The sequence below is a fragment of the Hydra viridissima genome, unplaced genomic scaffold (genome assembly GCF_058129835.1).
Source record: "Hydra viridissima isolate aposymbiotic clone 2 unplaced genomic scaffold, HvirCarnegie_v1 scaffold_1, whole genome shotgun sequence".
NCBI classification, from domain to species: Eukaryota; Metazoa; Cnidaria; class Hydrozoa; order Anthoathecata; family Hydridae; genus Hydra; species Hydra viridissima.
Genome location: NW_028324300.1, coordinates 22,781,287 through 22,806,787, shown reverse-complemented (window position 1 = coordinate 22,806,787; position 25,501 = coordinate 22,781,287). Strand labels below are relative to the sequence as shown.

Genomic DNA, 25,501 nt, shown 5'->3' with positions numbered 1-25,501 from the left:
AGAATAGACTCTTTTTGAGATTGATCATGCTGAGTTTGACCTCTAAATATTTTAAAAGGCCTGCAATTCCAATATTTCTTTTTTCATTGTTAAATCCAAAAATTGAATTCAACTCTTTTCATCATTGAATCCAAAAAATATCAGATAAATTTCATCTTAATCTTTTATTTCTGTTAAAAAAAAAACTTACAATATTTTTTAGTTTCAAAAAGACTAATAACTCTTTTACAAAGTACATCAGCATCAGCTTTAATAATTTCTAAACCGCCTCCAACTTATCTAGCAGATAGTTTGGAGGTTCTCTAATAATATTAGACAAAGAAATCTTGAAATTATGTTTAACAAACCATCTTCAAGAAAACAGCACCAAAAATCATTAATTATCAGGTGACCTTTTAAAAATTTTTTTAACAATGTGAATTTTTGGTGTTTTTAATTCCATCAAGCTCATATAATTCAAAAGTATCTTCATTAGGTAACTTTTCTCAATTGACAGAGGTTTGATCATTTCATGATCATCATCTACTACTTTAGCATCCTCTTCTATGTTGTTGCTGCAAGTCTTTATTTTCTACTAGATTGTTTGCTTTTTTATAAGGTTTATTAACTAATGCCAAGAAAGTTTTATAAGAAAGATGGTTGATGAGTTTTTTGAGAATCTTCCGCTTTTTTTCTTTACACTGGCTCCATCATTTACAATTCCAAAGATATGGATTTAACTCTTCAAGCTCTGTTCAAATTAATTTAAGACCATCTTTAGCCTTAATTGAACAAACAATCCTCATCATTTCAAGTCATTGAGCTGAACTGTCTGAAAAGTGAAAGTTTAGGCACTAATATCTTTGATTTCTTTTAAAAATCCATTCAACTAGAGCAATCAAAATCTATCATCATAATCCATTACCTTTGAAAAATCATAAATCATTCCAATTTCTTTTCTTTTTTTTTTTTGTATTCCAAAAAGATTGAAGTCATAGTTTAGCTTGAACTCTGAATTACTATATTTTGAACAGCCCATCCTTTTGAATATCAATACTTTATAACACCTTTTATATGAGAATAAGATCAACAGCAACAATTCCAGCAAAAACAAGTTCATGAAGATCTTTTCTTGGAAAAAGTGGTAACAGTTCAAAGTTGATTTCATCATTAAGTCTCGGTTTAGGGCTTGAATTCAAACTTAATATTGATCTTGTCAAAGAAGTATGGTGAGAAACTCAGATCAATTTTTTTTTTTTTTATCTTTTCTACTTTTTGTAAATAATGTAGTAATGCTGCTGTTGCTTGTTTTGCCTTAAAAGTTGAAGGACAATATTTTCACTTAACAATATTTCAATCCCTTGTAATTAAAACATGTTTCTAAATTTCAGATTCCTTTTTCTGTGAAGGCTCGTCACATTCACTTCCATATTTAACTTATTTTTTAAGTATTACTAAAAATATACACACAATAAAACAAGATAAACATAAGTAATATATGAGACAAAACTACTAGAAATAAAAAAAAAAGGAAAAAAACAAACAACAAATTCTTAAGATGCATAGCTATGTATACAGCAAAGTCCATTGAGGTTGGCATGGCATAACAAAGCTAATAAATCATTAAAATGTTAACCAAAAAAAAGTTAGCATTTTTATTTTTAGTGAAGCTGTGTGCAAAATTAAAAATCACTTTGGTATAACACAGTATGGAAGTATACAATTATATGGTTTTAAAATTTTATATTTGAAATGAAATTCATCAATAGCTCAAAGAAGATTTGTGTAAGCTTATGATTTGTTGTTGTTGTTGTTACTATTATTATTATCATTGTTATTACTATCATAAATATTATTAAAGTTGTTTTTTTAACTACTAACTTTTAAATTTTTATAACTAGTTCTTTGCTCAAAGAGCAAAAAAAAAAAGAACCTAAATGTCTTAACCAAGACCAATAGTAATGATAATAATGATAATTATAATAAAATTACACTTTTTTATATTACATGTTATCAGTGAAATTTCCAGTATATTTGTGTTTACAGAAAATTTAGAATACTTAAAACCAAATAAAATACTTACATTATGTTATTTTCATGATAAATTTTGAAGCAATCATTTTCAATATATTCATTAAAACTCGTTTCTTCGGCCCTACGATCTTTAAAATCTTTGCATTCATCATTTATGTACCGAAAGCAATCTTTACAACTCCATAGTTGATTTTCATCATTACTGATTTTAACTTGGATCTTTTCAACAATGTCTTCAGACCAATTATCTAACACTTCTTGAATGGTCCCAACCGTTTGGAAATCTGCATTTTCTGAAGGTAAAACAAAAACTATTAGATACGAATTACATCTTGAACAAACGTCTGCAATGACATGTCTAAGATAATACTCCTCTGGTTTCACTAAGACAATAACAACTTCTGATTCTGCTCCACACATTGCCCTGCTGTCAGCTACAAGCACATTTAGTTTACTTTCTTTAATTTCATTGGTCACAGAGATCTTGCGTTCCATTCTTGGGGTGTATTTTTGTAAATGTGGTGTATAAACTACTACTTTATATTTTTTAGTAATCTTTATTGCATATGCAATCAATTTAACTTCATCCATGTTGTTACATATAACAGTAGTGCCCCTAACTTGGGAAAAACAAATCTTCTCCAATACAACTGATAAAACCTTTGCAGAGCTTTCTTCCGTCCAGATTAGGGAAGGAAGAAATATTATTTTAGGTTTTTCGCCTTCAATTGAATGCCCACTACTCCCAGATTTAGAAAAAAGAAACTGAGTTTCAATAAAATTATTTGATCCAGCAACATTTTGAGGGTTTGATACTATCTTTGCCCCTTGATCTAAATCATAGTCATGATAACCTTTTACATTTGTGGCATCATCTTCCTGTTTGATACTATCTTTCTTGTTTGATACTATCTTTGCTTCTTGATTTAAATCATAATCATGATTACCTTTAACAGTGACCGCATCTTCTTCCTGTTGAACTCTAGATGGATATTCTTGCTGTGTCATGCTTTGTGCAGTGCTAAGATTACTATCCTCTGTTTTTTGTTGTGCTGAGCTGCTTTTGTTATAAGGAATTTCCATATGTTGTGTTGAATCATGATGAGTTTCCATATTACTATGTGAGTCATTATTTTTTTCTTGACTTGATTCTATATTTGAATTCTGAAACAAAATAGTATTTGATTTTTTTAAAGTGTCTTGAGCAGAATCAATTAATGATTTAATAGATTTTGTAACTCTCATTGACTTATCAAGAGTTATACTTTTCATCCCTATCTTTTCTCCATTAAAACAAGTACTTTCTAATATCTGCTTTTCACTATCTTTATTTAAATACCGTTTCTTCGCAATACTTTTAGGTATAAAGACCACTAAAGATTCTTTTAAAAGTGAAGAAAACAGCTCCTTTAACTGATTTGCATCTTCTTCTCTAACATACTCACCAGGAAGTTCATCAAGTACAAAGCTTACTTCAGTACTGCTATTTTCACTATAGTATTGTAGTAATTTTGGGAGAAAAATATCTTTGTTTTCAGGCATTTCTTCGTTTTTACACATACGCTGCCATAACTCTAACAAGTTATCACACACAATTTCAACATTGGTATTTGAGTCATTCTTTAATCTATCAGTAAACTCTTTCATTTCACATTCAAATAAAGAAAAATGGTCACAGCAAATGTAATACAAAGTGGACTTTTTTACGGATTTTTCATAAAATCTTTTTACAATCTGTTTCCCTACCACAGATTTTCCAAAGCCAAATCCACCAGAGATGATTTTTTTAAGCTCTTTATCATTTATTGCATTCATTTGTCCAGGGTTAAGAATCAATGAGTTAATCTGCTCTGAGGTATTTGATTTGAGTGTGGGCAAGCTCTCATCACATTTAGCAATAATTAACATGGTTAACCCTATAATTTGCTTAAAAATTTCTTCATTATGCACTTCATTATTTCTATTGGAATTTTCATTTGAACAGTATTCATAAAATTTTCCGCGCCACCAACGTTCTAAAGTCTGATGTGTTTCAAGTTCATCTCGGCATATAAATAAAACATTGCACAAAGGAAACTTGGAAGAAAATTGGAAAGTTAGTTCTTGTTCTAAATCCTTTCTTTCAACTGAACAACAAGCTACTACTCCTAATATAGTTAAGGCTTTTTCTTCAATTAAAGGTTTGTTGATACTTACAAAGTATTTGACATCAGCAGAGCAGTTTTTAGACTCTTGATTGATGCAATCTGATGAAGAAGCAGCACGAACAATAAAAATCAAATTTATTTCTGAGTAAAATATTACAACTCTATTGGCTGAAGATTGCTCAATTTGTTTTTGAGGCTTAAAATTTAATAAGTTTGCATGGTGATATAGGTCATAATCAGATAATACAGCACGAATACCTCCTGTAAGCTTTTCTTTAAACAGTTCAGTAAACAACTGCGAAATGCTCATAGTGTCCATTCGTTCGTCAACTGTCAAGGGAAAAGAAATTACTTGGGTAAGATCAATAAAATTCCTTTCAAAATATTCCATTGCAAACTCTTGAATGGGTTTTTCTATTGATAATTTAGAATGAGAACTTGTTTTCTTTCTCCAGTCCAAATACTCTGGCATAGGAGAAGTTTGAACAATCCAAGGGAACTGATTGCTGAAACACGGATCAGGTATTATGATGCTCAATTGATTACATGAAATTTCATAGCTGCACCATTCTTTTAAAAAAAAATTAAAAAGTTTTAAATATTGGAGAAAAAAAAAACAAATTATTCAAAAACTTCTTAAAAAGAATATAAATATAAAAACTATATATATAAGATTGAAAGAATTTTTTAAGGTAAACAGGTAATTAAAATGTTCTAAGATTCACATTTTGAAGTTAAATATATACCATTAATCAAAACCTCAAAACAATTTGATCGCTGGCTTTTTGCTTTTGAGTCTTCAAATGAAAATTGAAATTCAACTGTACCATAATCTTTAAAGTTTTCAACTTTGACAAACAAGCCTTTCTCTTTCTGTTTGGTAATATAATAAGAATCTGGTTTGGGTTTATTTTTCTCTTTGAGTTTAACTTCCCATTGGAATTTGGTTTCTTTAAGTTTATACTCAACTTTTGTGAGTTGCTCATTCTCTGTCAGTAAATCCAACTTGAATGCACAGCCATTTGGAAATATTCCTACAATTCTTAATGAAACAAATTTTTAACAGTAACTTTAAATCATTTGTAATGTTTTTTTTAAATTCTCTTTTATTTCAAAAAATGAAAGAAAAGGGAAGAGCTATGTAGTAGATTAGGCACAGCATCTAAGAGTTAGGATTCACAGCACCAAAAAAGTTGATGAAAAAATATGTCTTACAGATTACTGTTTATGTCTGGACTCTTTGGTGATTCTAAAAATTTTAAAATTTCATTAAAAAACATTTGAACTGACTTTGGTGTTAAGCCAACTTATTTAGAAAATTGGCAAATAAAATGTAACATTTTTTTAAGTTTATTTGAATGAATTACTTTTGCTTAAAATCTTCAGTATTCAATATTATAAAAGAAATTAGTATAAAAAATCATTAAAGTATTCTTGTCAGGTGAATGAATTAAAAACCAAATATCAGCACAAAGATAACAAAGAGAAGGAGAAGTAGGAGGGAGAGGCTAGATGTTAGGGGAAGAAGAAATTGCTGCTTCAATAAGTGTTATTTTAGTAAATATTTTTTGAAAGAATTTACATGAATGAAAGATATTTAGTATGAGACATGATTTTTTTTTAAAAAAAAAGTTTTTAGCTTTCTTCTGTTATATACTAACCCTCATAATATCTAAAAACTAGAGGAAATATCAAAACATATCAGCTCTACCATAATTACTAAGAACTTTTGGAACTACTAATTATCTTCCTAGGTAGAATTTCACAGTATGGTGGTCATTTCACAGCAATTATGAAATTTGCACTGAGCATACTGGATGCCCTCAATCATTTTCTCATTCAAAAAAGTGGATATTTAGGTCACAAACTAAAAGATGGTCAAGAAAATGGTATCTTTTAGTTTCTTTTGTTTATCTGTGGTTATTGCACATCTATGCTAAAAGTATATTGTCTTTTTGTGTAGTCATTGTGCAACATGTGCAAAATGAAAACTACCAATGGAGGCTTCTCTGTTGTAAATAATGGTATTTTTATCATATAGTGTTCATACAAGTAAAGTAGTTAGTATTCATGTGAAACTATAAATGTTGTTTTTCTAAATAAATATTAGCCAGAAATATATTAATATGCGTAAACAAGTCAAAGTACAAAAATTGATTATTACAAATAGAGAAGATGAAAAGGACCTTAGAAGAAATCAAGAAAAATTTTTTCTATTCAGGATAGTTCCTCCAATGTAGGAAACTTAATCAAAATAGATTCTCATATGTCTGGTGCTAAAACATAAAAAATTTAGTCAAAATAGATTCTAAGATGTCTATTGCTAGTTACATTAACATTTCTGGTGAAAATCTTAATGGCAGTGCTACTTAAAACATTTTGGAGTTATATTTTTCAACAAAGATAATGACCCAAAACATATCACCTATAACGTCTCAGAACTTTGAGACAAATTCAGTTAATAATGGCTTAGCTTTTACTATTGCCAAATCTAAGCCCCATCAAGTACCCGTGGCCAATACTTAATAGTAAAATACCATAAAAATGTATAATCTACTTTGGATCTCATATTATTCTTATTATAATATCTTTGTGTGGAAATTTCAATTTTATTAGAAACCCTTCTTATTTTTTCAATAAATGATAAAAGAAAGAAAATGTTGAGCTGATTTTAAAACTCTTAAATATTTAACTCTTATAAGTTTCATACATACATAAATATAAATATTTCTATAAATATACATACACGGATGTATGTATGCATACATGCATGCATGTATGTATGTATGTATGTATGTATGTATGTATGTATGTATGTATGTATGTATGTATGTATGTATGTATGTATGTATGTATGTATGTATGTATGTATGTACAAAAGAGTGAAAAAGTAACTGGAAAAGCACATAACTTGAGAAAACTTTTGAATGAAAAGTCAAACTTCATTCAAAATTTCACTGGAATGTCAAAAAATTGATTACAATTCTAAAAACAAATGAATTTTTACTATATCTAAACAATCTAATCTTTAAAGTTCATTTTATAGAAATATGCACATCCAAAAGTATCCGGGCAGAAAAAATATTTGAAGTAGATTTTTTTTTAAACATTTTTTTTGGTTTTGAAAAGGTCTTTCACAAGGGTTGAAATGTGCTTTGGGTCATTGTATTTCTGAAATATCCATCCTCGAGACATTTTGTCATTAGCATGTGGTTGCATAACATCCTTAATGATATCTTTGTACAGATTTTTGTCCATTATGCCATTAATCAAATGGATAGGACTGACACAATCTCTATTGAAGCAACCCCAGACCATAACATTTCCACCTGCGTGCTTTACTGTTGGTAGCTGGTATTTAGGATTGTTTCTATGGCCTTTTGGTCAATAAATATATCTAATACCATCAGATCCAAATAATATAAACTTAGATTCATCACTAAAAAGTACTTTCGACCATCTTGACCAATTCAAATGTTCATTTGCAAATCTCAAGTGTACTTTTTGATTCTTTATAGAAATAAAAGGTTTCTTTGCCGGATGTCTTCTAAATAGATTTGCAGACCTCAAATGACACTTGGTTATGTCAACACTAGATTTTACATTATAAAACTCTTTCATTTCAGCATTTAACAAGACACCATTTTTGCGTGGATCATTTTTTACAGCACAAATTAAAATTTTGTCTTTCAGATGTAATTCGAGGCCTTCCTAACTTTAGGGAGATTCTATTGTTATTTCTTTCCTTATATCTTTTATATATATCCACTACAATTGATTTTCCTATATCAAAATGATCCGCTGTCACCTGTAGTTCTGTTTTGTTCAATTGCATGCAATACTGCTTCTTTGACAGCTAAACTTGTATGTTTTTGCTTTGTTATTTTAAAAATTGTGACACTATGTAACATTTTAGATTTTCACAAAATCTCCCTAAAAATCATAAATGTGACTTAACTAGTCATTGTAATAAAACGTCAGTAAGGATATATAGTCTTTGTAAAAAGAGCAGCTGTTCTTATAACAAGTATAGAGCAAGAAGAAGTTTTTCAGTTTTGTTAAGGAAGTATGATATTATGGATGATTGGATTGTGAAATGAAGGCAGATTACCTCTGGAATTGAAAACAAGATTATTTTGAATACAAGAAATAATTTTCAAACTGTGCTAGAATCCTTGCTGACTAATGGTTTACATTCCAATAAATAAGATGAGTAATAATGGAAAGTTATGTTGTAATACTTTGACTTTAATAGGTTGCTCTAATAAAAAAGGTGGGTTAGAATGGCTCAGTGAGGATAAAAGTGTCTATTTAAAGAGAAAGATGTTGCATTATTTTTAATGAGGTTGAAACTAATTTGAAGGTATTTTCTGATTTTTAAAAACCCTAAAGTACTTATGTAAAAAAAAATTTTTTACAGATTATGAAGGCTTTCAAATTTAGCACCTTTAAATTATTTTCAAAATTTGTATATGTAAATGAATATTTGTATATGCAAATTCTCAAAATAATTTAAAGGTGCTAAATTTAAGAAGACTTTTTGTTTATTTTCAGAAAAAAAAATTGATAGAAAAAGAAGAATTGAACTGATTAAGTAACAATAACATGATTTTGAGCCTCGAATCCTCAAATAAGAAAAACTACATCATTTCAAGCAATTAGTTACAACAGATCAAAGTAACCTGATAAACACCAACAGTTCAATTTAATGATTTGCAAAAACCTCAATGACATAGCAGTACATTTACAAATACCCTGCACCCAATGAAGTACTAAAGGTTGCTAATTTTGCAGTTGTAAAATGATATAACTTGATTAGCATATAATATTACCATTCTGTGGTTAATTGTTTCAACCCTATTGAAATTGTGAAATCAATATGTGTTATTTCAAATGATTTGTTTTTTATCCTAGCAATAAACTTTGTTTGACAAACACTAACTTACAAATTGCAAAGTTCAATTGCTTATCTCATGGCAAAAATAAAGAAATAAAGCACTTATTGTTACTATATAAACAACTTTTTTGCTGACTGTATTCAACTGTTTTGTTAGTTATAGTAAAAATATCAGCAACAGTAAGTTAACAAATCAAATTTTGACAGAATGTCTCTGAAAAGATTGCAAAGATATAAAACTTGTTTTTGTTAAAAATGAAATTAAAACCTTTTTTAAAAGGTTTAATGAACAGAATTTGATTTTAACAATAAAAGCTTAAAACCAATTTGTGCATAAAATATTTGCAGCAAAAAAAGCACTGCTACTCCCTTTTATGTCCATTTACATTAGCTAGCATACTTGGCTTCTGATTTTACTAAATTTGGCAAATAGAATTTATCTTATATACAGTGATCACAGAAAAAGCATTTCTGTAATCACTGTATATAACATTTTCTTCATAAGAGTTAAAATAGCTTCTTCTTTTGTTAGAGAAATAAAAAAATGTTAATTTCTATTTATTAGCTGTAAATCATAAGAAAAAAAATTATTTTTAACTGAAGTATAACTACAATTACTGAAAGGTTTACAAAATACCATGAAAAGTTGTGATCATAGAAATAACACATCAAACAAAAAATAGCGCTGTTTAAAAGTCTATATCGAAATATTAAAACTAACAAATATTTTGTTAAGTACACTTTATTCTTTATAAATGCAGCACTTCTCAAAATGAAATGCTGCATTTATAAAGAATAAAGTGTACTTAACAAAAAGCCTTTGACATTGTTTGACAGCAGTGTTTCAGACTTTTTGAATTTTCCTCCAAACTACACTTAACCATAAAATTAATGCACCACTTATACATTTCAATTCATTTTAATGACTTGAGGGTGAAAGAAAAAAACTAAAACTAAAAATATGGTTCGTTTAAAAAAATAAAGAAAAATGATTATTATTGTTATGCACACTAATACAACTTAAATTGAACATTTTTGACTTATCAATAACTAGTGTTACCACCTCTTGATGTTATTATAACCTGACAGCGCTGTGGCATACTTTCAATTAGAGATCTAATCATTTCTTGAGGGATATCTTCCCACACGCAGATAAGACTTTGTCGCAGCTCATCTAGGCTGTTAGGTAGTGGATGTTGGCTTCTAACACAGTGTCCCATTATGTCCCAAAAATGCTCCATATGGTTCATATCTGGACTGCAAGCTGGACACTCCAAAACTTAAATATTAACAATAAGTATTCAGTAACAATATATGCTGTATGTGGTCTACCATTATCCTGCATAAGAAGGAATCCATCTCAAATGTACCGTGCAAAAGGTACCAAAAAAGGTTCTAAAAAGTCTGCTATGTATTGTTGAGAAGTCAGACATCCACCATCAACAATAAAAAACCCTGTGCGAACTGTTAAAGATACTCCACCCCATACCATCAATTAGCTGCCTCCACATACAGTGGTTTCTCAAATGTTACAAGCAAAATATCTTTCATTTGGTCTTCTGTACACTCTTGGGTGGCAATCAGAACTTACAAAGCAAAACCTTGACTCAACTGTAAATAAGACCTGTGCCCAATCATGGATTTCCCAATTCATATGCCTTCTTGCAAAAGTCAGTCTGTTTCTTCAGTGGTCTACAGATAATCTGGGACCAGTAGCTGCTGCTTAGGGTTAAAAATTTAAAGCACAAAGTCTTCTTCTTTGGTATCTTGACTAACAGTAGTTCCATGAACATTAGTAAGTTGTATTTGAAGACTATGTGCAGTAGTGAATGGTTCTCTCAGTGTTCGAAGCATTAAAAATCAGTCCTCCACAGCATTGGTAGCTCATGGACTGCTTTGGCCAAGTTAACTAGCATGATCATTGGTTTCTACAAACCTTTCTATAACCCAACCAACTGTTATATGAGACACTCCAAATCTTCTAACAAGTTCACAATTTGTTAATCCTTCATTGGACAAAGTAACAATTGCAACACATTGATCACAACTTAAATTTTGTTTGGAACACTGAATTGCAAACAGATGTGTTGCTCAAATGACAGACATCTTTTCTACTTTTAAAACAATTTAAAACCAATACATACTTTTCTTTTAGAAGTGAGGTACCATCAATTTTGACCACCAGACCAATGCCATGCCAGAACAAACAATCGGTTATTTTTTTGCTTCATAGGTCTCCTTCAATTTTAGTTTTTATTTTATGAGAAGTTAAAAGAAGATTTTTTTAGATATCCTATCTACTAGCATTTGCTATTTCATCGAGCACATTCACATTACAAAATTTGACAAAAAATTTTTAAAGTTTTTGTCAAATTGTTGTATGTACATCCTTACAATAATATAAGCTCCAACTTGTAAGTTATCATAAGAAATGCCATCAAAATAAAAAACAGAAAAATGCTATAAAATGCAATTAAAAGTAAATATTACGTGGTTTGCTATTTCTATGATCACTACTGTAACTAATAGTTTCTACTTATAACCAAACGTTTTATCTAAAATTTATTTTACAAACACTAATAAATCTTAGTTAAACTTTTTTTAAGCAAAAAACACTTTTAAATTGATATTTTAACATAATTTACTATGATAGCAACCTTTTAATTCAATTTCAATTTTAACTAAAAACCTTTTATTAAATTTCAAAAAAGTTAATACTTTTTTGGATGCACAAATAGCAATTTTTCCTGCTAAAGGAAAACAAGCCAATAATTTATGAAACATTTTTAATGCAGCTTCTATATATAAATAATTGCTAAAAGATTTTGGTGAATAAACAGTTGAAGTCTTACTTTCTTTTACTATGTTTATCAAATCATGCCTTCCTGCTTTTTCCAATTCTTTCAATAAAACATCAAGTGTTGGAGACTTATGATGTTTTTTCCACAAGCATAACATTCTGTATGCTTTCTCTATCAAAGAGACTTTTTTATTGTCAATTTCATCCAGCTCAGCATCTTTAATAAATAATATACGTCCCAACATCATCCAGTCTTTTCCAATCTCTTCACATAATGATATAAATACTGAATTTAAAATGTCATAATTTGCAGGTTCGTGTTTTGACGTGGCTTTTCCTAAAAGAGAAACAGTAAAAGAAAGTACCTTAAGAACAAAAACATAAAACTCAAAGCTATTAATTAACTTGTTCTAACTTTATAAATGTAGCACCTTAATGAAAGTAAAAAGTTCAGATTTAAAGGCATGTTAAGTATACTTAAAACTGCATGCAAAAAATTTTGCATAATTTCATTTGAGTTCAAATAAGTAATAAATAAGGAAATCAAATTCTTTGATTTACTTTTATTTACCATATACAAATATTTAAATCATTAATTAAAGAAGTTAGAGTTTAAATCTGTAAAAATTTTATAAAATTTAAAAAATTCTAGAAAAACGTAAATAAAAATAACAACAATTTAATATACAAAACCAAATTTTCCCAATTCAACATGCAGAGCTTCTTTTTGGCAAACACTAACATTATTATGGTGATATATCAGCTCAAAGACTTTGTTCTGGCATAGAAATCTTAATAACCACTGCTTTTTTTCATCAAACTCAATAGTAACATTCTTCAAAGTTTTTAACAATGTTCAATAAAAACTTTGTCATGAATGTTTCATGTTTATATATTACTTAACACTTGAAAAGATATGTATTTAAAGCAGAAGATTTTGTAGCAAAAAAAAAGCAAAATTTTACATTTTAAATTTTATATTTTAACTTCCCAAAAAAAAAAACTCAGGCTTAAAACAAAAAAGGTAGTGCAAAAGCTGTTAATGTTAAAAGTGCATTCTTTACACATGGAGTTAATTTTTAGTGCTTGGTGACATAGAGACAGTAAAACACTCATAAATACAGAAAAAAAAAAGAAAAATTTGCAGTTGGTAAACATTAAAACACTCTATAAGTAAAATTTCTCTTAAAGTGAAGAAAACTTTAACTTATGCAGCCTCTTTTTTTTTTTTTTTTTGTTTTGTTATAAAAGGAAATACATTAATATTGTAAATTTGTTCAAAATAATTTTTAAGGGAAGATTACAGTCCAATAGCATTAAATTCTAGTCTTAATATTTTAGTCAGAACACAGAGAAAACTTCATTCATGTGTTAAACTTAAGTAATAGTTAAAATTGTTTGAAAACTGAAACTTGTAAATTAATTAAACAATCTTGATAAATTTTCACTAAATATAGAAGTCCTTTTAATAGATTTCATCATTTTAAGTTCACTAACTTTAGGAAAGAAATATTTAAGAAGTGAATAACTTTATGATCAAAAATAATGTAAAAATAATGTTTAAAAATACCATGAACAGTTTTGAAGGATTTAATCTTTACCATAAGTTTCCTTATCCTTAAGCCTTATGTTTTTTTTTTTTTTTTTTAAAAGAATAACAAATTACAATTTAATTATCATAACAATCATAATAATCAGAAGTCTTCATGTCAGCTAAAGGTTTACATTGCTAATTACAACCACATTCTACATGGTTTCAATGTTCAGATTAAATTTAAGCATTCTCATGATGATTAACAAAAGTTTTGCAATTCATGCAAATTTTTTTTGTCAGCAGTAACAGTGAGAGTAAGGTTTTTGACTGACAACGCCCATTCTTTAAGAAAAAAATAAGATCACCATTTCAAAAAAAATTTAAAAGTAGAGTGTCTCAGTTGGTATCATGAGATGAACTACTTCATTGGTTTATCAACTTCTATAAAGTTCAATCCATTTACAAGTACTGTAAATGTAAAAGTTGTAAATTATATAAAAGAGCTGAGAATAATTTCTTCACAGTCAGTTTAAGAAATATTTTACTTAAAAATGTTGCTTTTAAAATGTCATCAATTGCAGATTGGTGTTTTAACAGTTTATCCTAAAAGAGTGGTTCTTAACCGGTGCTCCGCAGAGCAATGGTGCTCTGCAAGGTAGTTTCAAGTGCTCCGCAAAATTATGAAACTCAAAATTTAATGTTCACCCATTACATTACACTGTAATAATTACAATTGAGGGTAGCTATTTCTAAAATTAGGTCTAATATTACTGAAATTTGTAAAAACCGTCAAGCTCAGGTTTCACATTAAATCTTTTTATTTTCTGAATTAAATTTTGCTCTATAATTCTTTTTTACTAATTAAATTTATGTTTATTAACAACTTGTTTTTCATGCTATCATTTTAAACTGTTATGTTATAATCTTTTATTTTCAATAAAAGTCGTATATATGTGTACTTGTTTTTTTTTTTTTTACTCCTTGATGTCAGTGCTCTTCAAATTTTTGTCAAGATCAAAAGTGCTCCTAGACTTTAAAATGGTTAAGAACCACTGTCCTAAAAAAAGAATACTAGCAATAATAGAAATTTCATGATGAACAGAAAATTTAAATTCAAAGTAACTGATACTGTTGTTCAACAATGCACATTATAAATACAACACTTTAATGAAAAGAAAAGCTCAGATTTAAATACAAATTTGAGAATACTCAACAATGTGTGCAAAGAAAGTTCCTGAACTTCATTTGTGTTTTATGTGAACTCTTTGATTTATGTTTATTTACCATATACATGTAATTAAAATGCTAATTTACAAAGTTAGTGTTTAAACTTGTAAAAATTTTAAAAATTTTAAAAAATTCCCGCAAAAGTTAAAATGTAACAGCAATTTAATATATAAAACAGAATTTTCTCAATTCAACATGCAGAACTTTTTTTTGAAAAGAACTAACCTTACTATGGTTATATATTAGCTCAAACATTTTGTCCTGGTTTCTCAGCCGTAATATCACTGCTTTTTTGCATGATAAACTATTTACAATATTTACTTTCTTTAAATTAACTTTCTAATAAAATTTCAAAAAAAATTTTTCATGATTGTTTCATGTTTATATATTTTTTTATACTTCAGAAGATATGTATTTAAAACAAAAGCAGAAGAAAAAAAAAATCAAAGGTTGCAGGAGAAAAAAAATTAGCATTTTTAAAGCTCCCTTTTATTTTCCCATTTACTACCACTCTCGCATCCCCACATCTTTCTTACTTTACTAATCTTTAATACTATCCCACTTGTTATCCTCATTATATCACTTTGTCTTGGTTGCTTGATTAATAACAAATAGGTATTAGTTCAAACAAGAAAAAGATTTTAAAAAAAATAGGCACAGCTGATGTGAAACTAGCAGTTTTAGTATATTAACTAAATTTAGCACATTAAATGCACAGCAGTTTGTATGCTTTATTTAAAAAATTGTCAATATGTTAAAATAACCAGTTTATAATATTTGTTTTGTGTAATCAGTTAATAATTAATGCACTTTACATATGAAAAAAACTTTAAGTGTTCCATTACATAAAGATAGTGCAACATTCATAAAAACAGAAAAATAATTTCAGAAATATTTGCATTTGCTAAACATTGAAAGCGCTCTGTAAGTTAAGTTTCTCTTCACCTGAAGAAAAATTTATGCACCCTCTTCGTTTGTAGTGTTATGTCAAAAAAAAACCATTCAAATCCACTTTTTAGAGAAAATTACACTCCAATAACTAACATTTCAGTCAGAACACAGAGAAAACTTCATGAGTTAAACTTGTAAATAAATTAAACAATTTTGATAAACTTTTATTAAATGCATTTCATCATTTAAAGTTAAGTAAAAACCTTAGGAAAACAACGTTTAAGAAATCAATTACTGAAAATTGTGATAAAAAATTATTGTAAATAATAATAATTTGACCATGGACAGTTTAGGAGGAGTAAGTTTCAATGGAAGGTTTTCTTGTCCTTAACACTTTTCTTTCTTTTTAAAAGCATAACAAATTATAACTGAATCGTTATAATGTTTAATCATAAAAATTGTAAAAATCAGAAAGTTTATTGAATATTCTGTAATTTAATACAACCTCTCTACTATTTACATTAAATGAAACTATACTACATTTATGAATACACAATGTCCAACTTTCACATAAATGCAGATACATGCATAAAATAAACAAGTATATATATACATATTACACATGTGTATGCATATATAAAAATACATGTATATATATACATATATATATATATACATATATATATATATGTATATATATATATATATATATATATATATATATATATATATATATATATATATATATATATATATATATATATATATATATATACATATATATGGAGAGAGAGAGACAAACACACTCATAAAAACAAACAAAGTATTTAGTGTAAAAACATTTAATAAAATTGGACATCTCATGTTGCTTGTATTTTCAACAATGTGACTTGGTCTATCATTTATAGATGGTTCTGAATATTGACTGTGCTCTCTTATTAAAATACATCTGTTCATTTTATACGTAAGTATCGTAAAAAAAGTAAATACTAATGTAAGAAAAATTATTAATATTTGTTAAAAATAAAAGATGGTTAAAACTGAAAACCTAAACAAAGTGTTAGAATTATTTTGTCATAAAAACTAAAACTTTTTTTAACAATAAAAAAAATTCTTAAGAATTTCTCTTACCTTCATGATTCAAAGAACATGCTGGTGACATGTAGCATGTTGTTGCTTTCTTGGATGTCAACAATGCTTTCTTCTCATCATCTGCTTTGTTCTCGCCATTTCCTTTAGGACAACATGTGTTACCCATGGAATCTAGTGTGCCAAAATCAAAAATGTTTTACAAAATATTATACTTTAGTATATATTTTTTTAAACAGCTATAATAGGTATTACTTTAGTAAACAAAATGAATGATTTTATAATTATTTGAGGCACTCAAATTTTATAAGATTCCTGTTTGAAAAAACAAATTGTACAGGCTATAAAAAAGAGGTTTGACTGAAAAGAGATATTACTAAGTCACAAGTCTTCAAAGCAGAAGCTCCTTAACAATTACATAAATAATGTTCAACTTAAGTTGTTTAAATTATATTTATATGAAAGATTGACTAACACAACAAAGTCTGCAATAAACTTGTAATAAAAAGGTGGCAAGTAGAAGGGGGAATGAAGTTAAATGTAACAGATAATATCTTTTGGTGATATTAAAACAAAAATTTTGTTATAACTTTCTATAAATGAATGTTATGTAAACAAGTATTTGTATTAGATAGCTACTATACTATACTGACAGCTATTTGCTACTTAATGTAATAAAACAAGCAGAGAGTGTTTCTTTGAGGAAAATTCAATGAATAAAAAACAAATTTTCTTTTTAACACAGCATTAAAAATCATCAATCATGTAATTTAGAAATGACATGTACACAAAAAATGGTTTTCATGAAAAACTCTCTCAATTCAAATGCTGTTTCTACTCAAATATTTTTATCATTAAATTACCTGCATACATTTATGATCTATGATTTGAAAAATTTGAATATACAATAGTTTTGTTTCTTGTAATTTGTCATGTGGAATAGACAAATCAAGACTTTCCTCTAAATTAAAGAGAAGAAATTCAGTAGCAAATCAAAATACCTAAGGAGACTAACACTTTAATGATTTTTAGCAATTAGTGATTCACTTTAATTTAGGCAAGTGAATCACTTGTGAAAGTGATCGCTTCTAAATGTGTTATTACAATTACATTAAAATCCCTAACAAACTCTATCTTTATTACATAAATCCCTTTTCAATTCCTAAAAATAACTCATCCCTAAAATAAAAACTGCTAAGCATATGCTTTTGATTTTTCCATTAACAATAAAACACAAGTTTCTTTAAGTTTTTTAATACAATTGAAATTTTTCAAGTTTGTTAAAGCAGAACTCATTAATAGTTTAAAACAGTAAAATAATGTGGTGTGGCAAGTTTACATTCATAAATCTTTTTTTTTTTCAAAAAAATATTTTTAATGGATTTTATCAAATAGCACTTGTGTGTTGAAACAAAATAATATAAAGTATGTGAAGAATCACAAATTTATTTCAGGAATCTTGCAATTCTTTATGCCTAAACATGTATAATAGTTTCAATTTTTTCAATCAAAATAATATTTTGATTGAACAAACTTTGAAATCCATATTTATTCAATCAAAAAAAAAAAAAAAAAGATACAGAAGTTTGCACTTTATTCATTACTATTCAGCCAGCCATTATCCAGCAATGACAGAGTGAAAAAGGATGACAGTGAAGAAGGTTTGAATTTGAAAACTTTGTTGATCTTTAAACTGAAAAAAATTTCTAACAGGAAATATTACAAATCTTTTTTAAAAAAAGCATCAGTTTAATTGCATTTTTAGATTTCTCTACTAATTTGTTCTGAAGAATTAATGAGTATGCTTATTTCTATCCTTAACATAACAAAGTTTTTATTTCATTTGAAAAAGCTTTTTAAGCATGAACTTAGTTTTTGTTTTAAAAGCATAAAGCAACTTTATGAAATTTTCTGTAAATATTATAAACTTATATAAATATTTAATGTTGAGTTTTATAAATATTTTATGAGCCTTTAATATTTTATAAATTTTATGAATATTTTATGAGTTTTTTAAAATTTTATGACTTTCATAAGTACTTTATGATGACTTTTATAAATACTTTTTTAAATTGTTGTCAGGAACTGCCTTCTGAATGAACTTAAAGTTGTGATGTTTTCTGGTTTGTATATCAGTAAATCAGTTTTAAGTTATTCAAGTTTAAATGACAAATTGGTTTGGTGAATCTTTTTCCTTCTAAATGTTCAAATTTTTAAAAAGGTTAAATGTGCAGCGAGTAATAATATTCGTTAGATAATCAGAAAAAAATTAATTAAAAAAAAACAAGTTTAATAAAGTGAAGCCGATTTGGAAAAACCTTTTTCAATTCAGTCAACATCTAGTCAGCAAAAAACGAAATTTGTTAAAACTAGATCCCTACCTAATCGACAATTTATCTTTCTCAAGTGAAGGAACGAAAAGAGCGTGAAGTCTGATACAGCTCAAACAAAATCATCTATTCATATTTTGAATACTCCCTAAATGTGGTCATGTGATATTAAAGTGACAGACTGTATGGCGCACACTCAATAACTTTCAGCTAAACTGCGATTTAATTATGTCTGCCTCTAAAAGTGTGAAATCGAAAGCCTTTTCCCTCCTTAGATTTTCTCAAATAATTTCACAACTAGACCTCTTCCGAAAAATTGTAAGTTGGGAATATTTTCTGTTATAAGCAAGATTCATATTTCATAAAAAAAACTTTGAAATAGTAGATTTAAATGGGGGTTAGGCGCCAGTGACGGAAAAGGTCCAATAGCTTTGAGCCTCTATTTTACATCTATTAACATCAATTGCTAATTTAGTTAGTACATGTTGACCACAGTGTCCATACATGTGAAAGTATAAAGGCTAGGAAAAAATTATAAATACAAAATTCAAACTTCTCACTAACATCAACCATTTTGGTAAGACGGTAGTTTTCAACAGTTATATATATATATATATATATATATATATATATATATATATATATATATATATATATATATATATATATATATATATATATATATATATCAGGCGCGGATTTAGAGGGGGGCACAGCCGGCTCGTGCCCCCCCCCCCCCTAAAATTTGATCAATTTTTTAATTTATAATTATGTCGATCCATTCTCAGGTCAGATAACGACATTCACTCTATAAAACTAACAGCGTATTCAGGGTTCAGGCTACTTATCGTTCTATAATAGAATATATACGTTGGCGTTATGACTTACGGCCATTAGCCAAATTCATATAACGTGGTTTGTAGGGAAAAAAATAAAAATGGTAGCAGTTGGAGACGCTGCAGGTCAAACTGTGAGAGGGTTGAAACAATGAATAATAAGATCAACATCACCAAGATAATGTTTATTATGTTTATATCCCAACATCACCAAGATAATGTTTATTTTACTCCTCTCATCTGTTACTTCATCTGGTGTTGAAAGAGCTAACTCCACATTAAGATTCATAAAAAATAATATGAGAAGTACCATGGGTGAAGACAGATTTAATGCTCTGATACTCCTTTACGTACACAAAGATATACCACTCCCTATAGATGCAGTTATAGATATGTATGCTGGCCAATATCCAAGAAGAATGCTGTTCATCAATCCCTTAAGTTAAATTTAAGAACGTGATGAAAGTAGATTAAGACGAATATTCCAGCGTTTTGACTTTCTGTAATAAAAAAAAATATGTAATAATATGTAATATGTACTCTTGCGTTGTCTATCACAGTATGTAGTCTATTACAGTAAGTTAAGAAGTTGTTGGAAGTAGAATATTGCGTCTTGACTTTCTGTAATATCAAAAAACATACTCTTGCTTTGTACTTGGAAATTGCAACAATACATGTAAAAGTGTATTCAATATATAAATGTTGAGAATTGAAAGTGTTTTTGCTATTCATTCTTGGAAAAAAAACAATGATTTTGCAAATGTTATATTAACAAAACTAGTTAGAAAAGGGTACTGGAAACTGTCCATTTTGGGTTGTCATTTCATTAAAAATCATTGGCGGCTGATTATAGACCCCAGAAGGGGAGGGGGATACCCCCTCCCCTTAAACCCCACCCCATTTGTGCCCCCCCCCCCTATCTTTACAACCTGTATCCGCCCCTGTATATATATATATCGATCACTATAGTTTCAGTGGTGTGGTTTTCATAAGTTTTACATTCAGATAAGCAGTGGGCGCCGCACAGTGGGCGGAATTTCAAAAAACCTGGCCAAAAGTCAAAAAATGATTATAATTAATGGAAAATTTCTGTAAAGCATTTTTTTGAATCCCCAACTTTGAATTTGACATAAGTGTACCAAAATTCAATAATGGTAGATCCAAAATGGCGGTGTTTTAAAAGCATTAATCATTAGAAATGCCTTTGGGCTTTCGTATTTAACCAATTAGTTCTAATTCGACATTTAAGTTCAATAGACTAATGTATTATTTACATTACATATATAAACATTATATATAATACCGATATATAATGTATTATGACTGTATTATTATGCCGCAATGTTAAAAAAAATAAATTGAAATATTCATTATTTATTCTACTTATTTATTTGTTCAAGGAAAACAAGGAAAACTTTTATTTGCATCATTTATCATAATTGTTTCATTTATATTACTTTAAAATAAATCACCACTGTCATCTGAATCATTTATTGTTGAAATATTGTTGATAAACTCAATCACAGACGAATGAGTTTCAGAGTTTTCGTTAATCTCCGGAGGTAATAACATTTGTAAAGCTTGAGAAGACAAAGATCTGCTAACTTTTGCATGAGATTTTAAAAGTGAAGATATTGCAGGATCTGACGAAACCAGAAGTCTGCAAAAAACGTCATGCATTGTATTTTTTCTGGAATTTTTCCTGGAGAAATCTTCGCGATATTTTTTTAAGTCTTTGTTTCTCGATTCCTGTGCATCCTCAGATAGTTGTCCTATGGGTAGTATTGCTGTTTTTGTTATTAAGGCTCCATGAATAAGTACTTTGTGTACTGTTGTAGGCATGTTGTACCAAGGATACTTTTCAACAAAAAGTAGTGCAGTTTCGGTAGAATAGTTATCGAGTTTGTCTGCGTCTATTGGAAAGCCACTAGATAATACCTGTAAAATTACATGAAACCATGGCGATACTTATTACAGGCCTTCCCGTCGCGAATCCGTATTTTTAACTGGGGGCGGACAATCTTACGGAAAATATAAAAAATGGCTGAAAAAATATGCGAGCTACATTATTTTCAGTTAATTTATTAAATTTAAAAGGAACTGTTCCAATGCACAAAGTGTCTAATGCAGTTTTATTAAATGTCATAAAATTTTAATAAAACAAGAAGTAATGAAAAACAACATTTTTCAGAATAATGAATGAGTTTTATTTAAAAACGAAATCACAAAAGAAAAATAAACAACCTTTAAAATAATGCAAAAAAAGCTATTAAAATAATCATCAAATATTAGAAATTGTTATGAAAAATGTACATAGCAATACTTTTTAATGTTTTACAGATAATTTTAAAACCTTTAATGCAGGTTCTTTAGAGGATTTAGGTGAAATAAACAAACAATAATTTTTAAGAAATATGTTTGACAATATAACACCATGTTTCTTTAGCATGTTTAAGTTATAAATAGGGCTTTGTTTATGCAGTTTCAAAATAATAAAATCACAATAAAGATTTTTTTTTTTTTGACTTTTGGCCAGCTTTTTTGAAAATTAGCCCACTGTGCGCCGTCATAAATGTGTGAAAAGAAAGGTTGACTCTCAAGTTGACTCTAAGTGAGCGCTGGTGACATTATAACGTAGGTCACAAAACTTATAAATATCTTATAAATAAATTTATTGGTACCACTGGCCTCGTGAATGGAGTACATTTTCGGTCGCAAACAAACAAACTCAGCAATAAGTTGATTGTTTCATTCATCTTTGAATTTACCAACTTTGTTTTCTGTATTGTAATAGGGGCGATCGGTCTGTTTGTCAATTATTGCTGAAAGCTTAAAATCTACTCTCTTTTTTTTTTTAACAAAATGTCAAAGAAATGGAAACATAAGAATCCTATAATTTTATTATTGAGAAAGAATTTGTGTCAATCAGCCTCAATTTTGACTCAGGATTTTCTTTGAACTAAAAATATCTTTAAAATCTAAAATCTGCTCAGCGTACCTTGAAGATTCGGAGTAAATATCAAGTGTCGCTTCTCAAAAGGATTGCTGAGACAAATGGATGGCTAAGACAAATGGATTGCTGAGACATGTTTAGAAAGTTAATTTTCATTCTCAATTATTTGTATTTGATGTGAATAGAGTTTTTTTTTCAATATATAAAAATTTGAATGAGAATTTGAAAATCAATCAACTCAATAATAAATAATGCATTAAACTCAACTCTTTATTATAATAATGAAACATTTTTACTTTTTTACTCTTTTTGATTATTGTTATTATATTTTAAAAAGTCAAAGACTAATGCTTCATACTAAAAAAATGAAATTAAGAAAATATCACTAAACCATGCTTAACAACTGGAATTGATGTGCAACTCTTAAAAAAAAGGTTATTTTCATAGCCACCAAATGTTAAATTTTCATATCCACCAAATGTTAAAAAATTTTCATATCCACCAAATGTTAAAAAAAACCTATTTTAGCATCAGAATCTTCATTCAACAGCTGAAAGAAATGGAATTGAACTCCTGGAAATTTTGCTTTACTATTTAGAATCAAAATAGTAATTTTTATATTTGAAATAAAAAAAGGAAATAAGATAAGTAGGAGACCAAACCAAAACCTCTACAAAAAGATAAACTTTTTGATTTTTTTGATAAACTAAAGTTTTTACATTGAAATTACATAAATGTGAACACAAAACTAAAATATTTAAAGATTTTTGTAAAAATTGTTTTTATTAAAATTTCAAATAATTTATCATACAACTTCTATAATGTAAATTCACCTAAAAAAGTTTCTGACATTTTCATTGATTAAAATCAAACTGAACTGGAACTCAAAAGGATTGTTCGATTTTAATTTTATGCTTAAAAAAAAAAGTACATCATTTAGGAATTGCCAGTGGACAAGATTTAATTTAAACAACTATAGTCATACTTTTTCTCGCTTCTATCTTTTCATTCAAGCTATTTCTTATGTCATGTGTAATAATGCACTTGCTAAAACATCAAGTTACGGAAACTCTTACTGAATTCGAATTAAATAGAAAACTCTTACTGAATTCAAATTAAAGTTTATTCTCAATCGAAACTGAAAATTTCTATTAAAAGCATAATTACGATGTTTCTTAAAGATTTTATCATAAGTTGTAAACCTCTTCTTGATTAAATGGAATCACGCTTCTTGTGTGAGTATCCGGTATGTCAATGTGTTTGTATTCTTGCTAAAAAGATTATGACCACTCTCCTAGTTTTTTCGGTTATTATTTTGACCTGCACAAGTATAAATAATTTTGAAAACGACATGAATTACTAGCAGAGATTTTCGAAGCTGTTGGAGCTTGCATTAAATCCATTGTAAGGACATTCTGAACAGTGCAGTTATGTGATGCACATCAAAGATACTAGCTCATTATTATTTGTTAAGAGTCTTCAAATACTGTTGCATTTAGCGGTATTTGATTTTTTTGGAAATTGGTTTAGACTCACTAAAATTTTTACCGAAAACCTCAGACTTTGACCTGTTTACGTTTTAGCATTATATTTGAACTTCTTGGCCTCTTGTTTATACAAAAATTTTTATACATGAATAAAGAATTGTTTCTCGCCATATTTAAAAAGAAAAATACAACTGTTAAATGAAAGAAAGAGAAAGGAGGATAAAGTCATTTAACTCGTTTATCGTATAATAAAGTCATCTTATGCAGATGCATCTGACTATCTATGCTGTAGTTCGAATATTGGAAAAAACTCCTAATCTGCGTAAGACCTTCTCATAATATACGTATTAATATAAAAACCAAAAGAACGTTATCCTCCTCTTACTACCACTCAAAATTCTTTAGTTTCAAAACTAAACTGTTCGAGATGGTGAGAGGTGAAGAAGAAAACGAAAAACAAAACATTCACGAAGGAGAGCGCACTCGTTTACACAACTCGTCTACTAACGGCTACTTATTGAAAGATGTGCTTTATATAACACCTAGAAATTGACTAAGTTTCCTTCAAACTACAAGAAAAAAAATTGGCATGAGCTTAAAATAATGTAACAAATTCAACTATAAATTAAACTCACAAAAAAATTTAAATGACCTCTTAAAATATTTTTATGTACCTTTAATCGAGTATCTTTTTCCGACATTATTCACTTTTCCTTTTAATATTCTCATCATATTTTCTTCCTTATTTTCATAGAGTTGATGTCTCCTTCTTCTTCCTTGAAATGATGGTAGTTTATTTGGGAGAAGAGAGAGGCAGGTAACTTTTAACTTGTATAAGTATGATTAATTTCCGGCACGAGTAAGCATGTATATATTCTCTGATACAGTCAAATGATTTCTCATATTCTTCTAAATTTATTGATAAAAATAATTTCAGAGTTTGCAACATCTTTTACCATTTCATTTTCTAAATCATCAGCGATGTTCTTTTCATTAAACAAAACTTAATTCTCGCATTTAGCCAATACTTTATATAAATCCAATTATACGACACTATTACGTCCCATTTTTCATTTTCTGAAGTTTTTGCGGTCAGTTTGAATATGCTATCAAACGAATTTGTCATCTTTAGTCTTCTACAATCATTTTAAGAACAGTTATATTTCAGTTAAAACTCTCAGCGTAAAAGTTTAAACCTAATAAAACATACGTTGTTGACAAAGTTTTGTTGACAAACGACTTAAATCAGCACGATAAGCAACTTAACAAATATATTGATCATAAATCTAAAAACACA

General features: G+C 28.1%; 1 protein-coding gene across 6 annotated transcripts in view; it reads right to left on the bottom strand.

Annotated features, from left to right (window-relative positions):
• LOC149893955 (uncharacterized) overlaps window positions 1–25,501 on the bottom strand; it is a 59,582-nt gene extending 34,081 nt beyond the window's left edge. For 4 of the 6 annotated variants that reach the window (XR_016449125.1, XR_016449126.1, XM_090076535.1 and 1 more), the window contains exons 1-6: window positions 24,879–25,501; window positions 16,641–16,772; window positions 11,910–12,194; window positions 5,376–5,409; window positions 4,907–5,202; window positions 2,063–4,730 (exon numbers count right to left, since the gene is read on the bottom strand). Coding sequence is in view for 3 of the 6 variants with exons in the window: in XM_090076535.1 (XP_089932661.1) it covers window positions 2,063–4,730; window positions 4,907–5,202; window positions 5,376–5,409; window positions 11,910–12,194; window positions 16,641–16,772; window positions 24,879–24,936 (3,473 nt within the window). In the remaining 3 variants the exon portion in view is untranslated. Of the gene's footprint in view, window positions 1–2,062; window positions 4,731–4,906; window positions 5,203–5,375; window positions 5,410–11,909; window positions 12,195–16,640; window positions 16,773–18,979; window positions 19,283–24,878 lie in introns of those variants that run through there. The other 2 variants (XR_016449127.1, XM_090076536.1) reach the window with 1 other exon arrangement.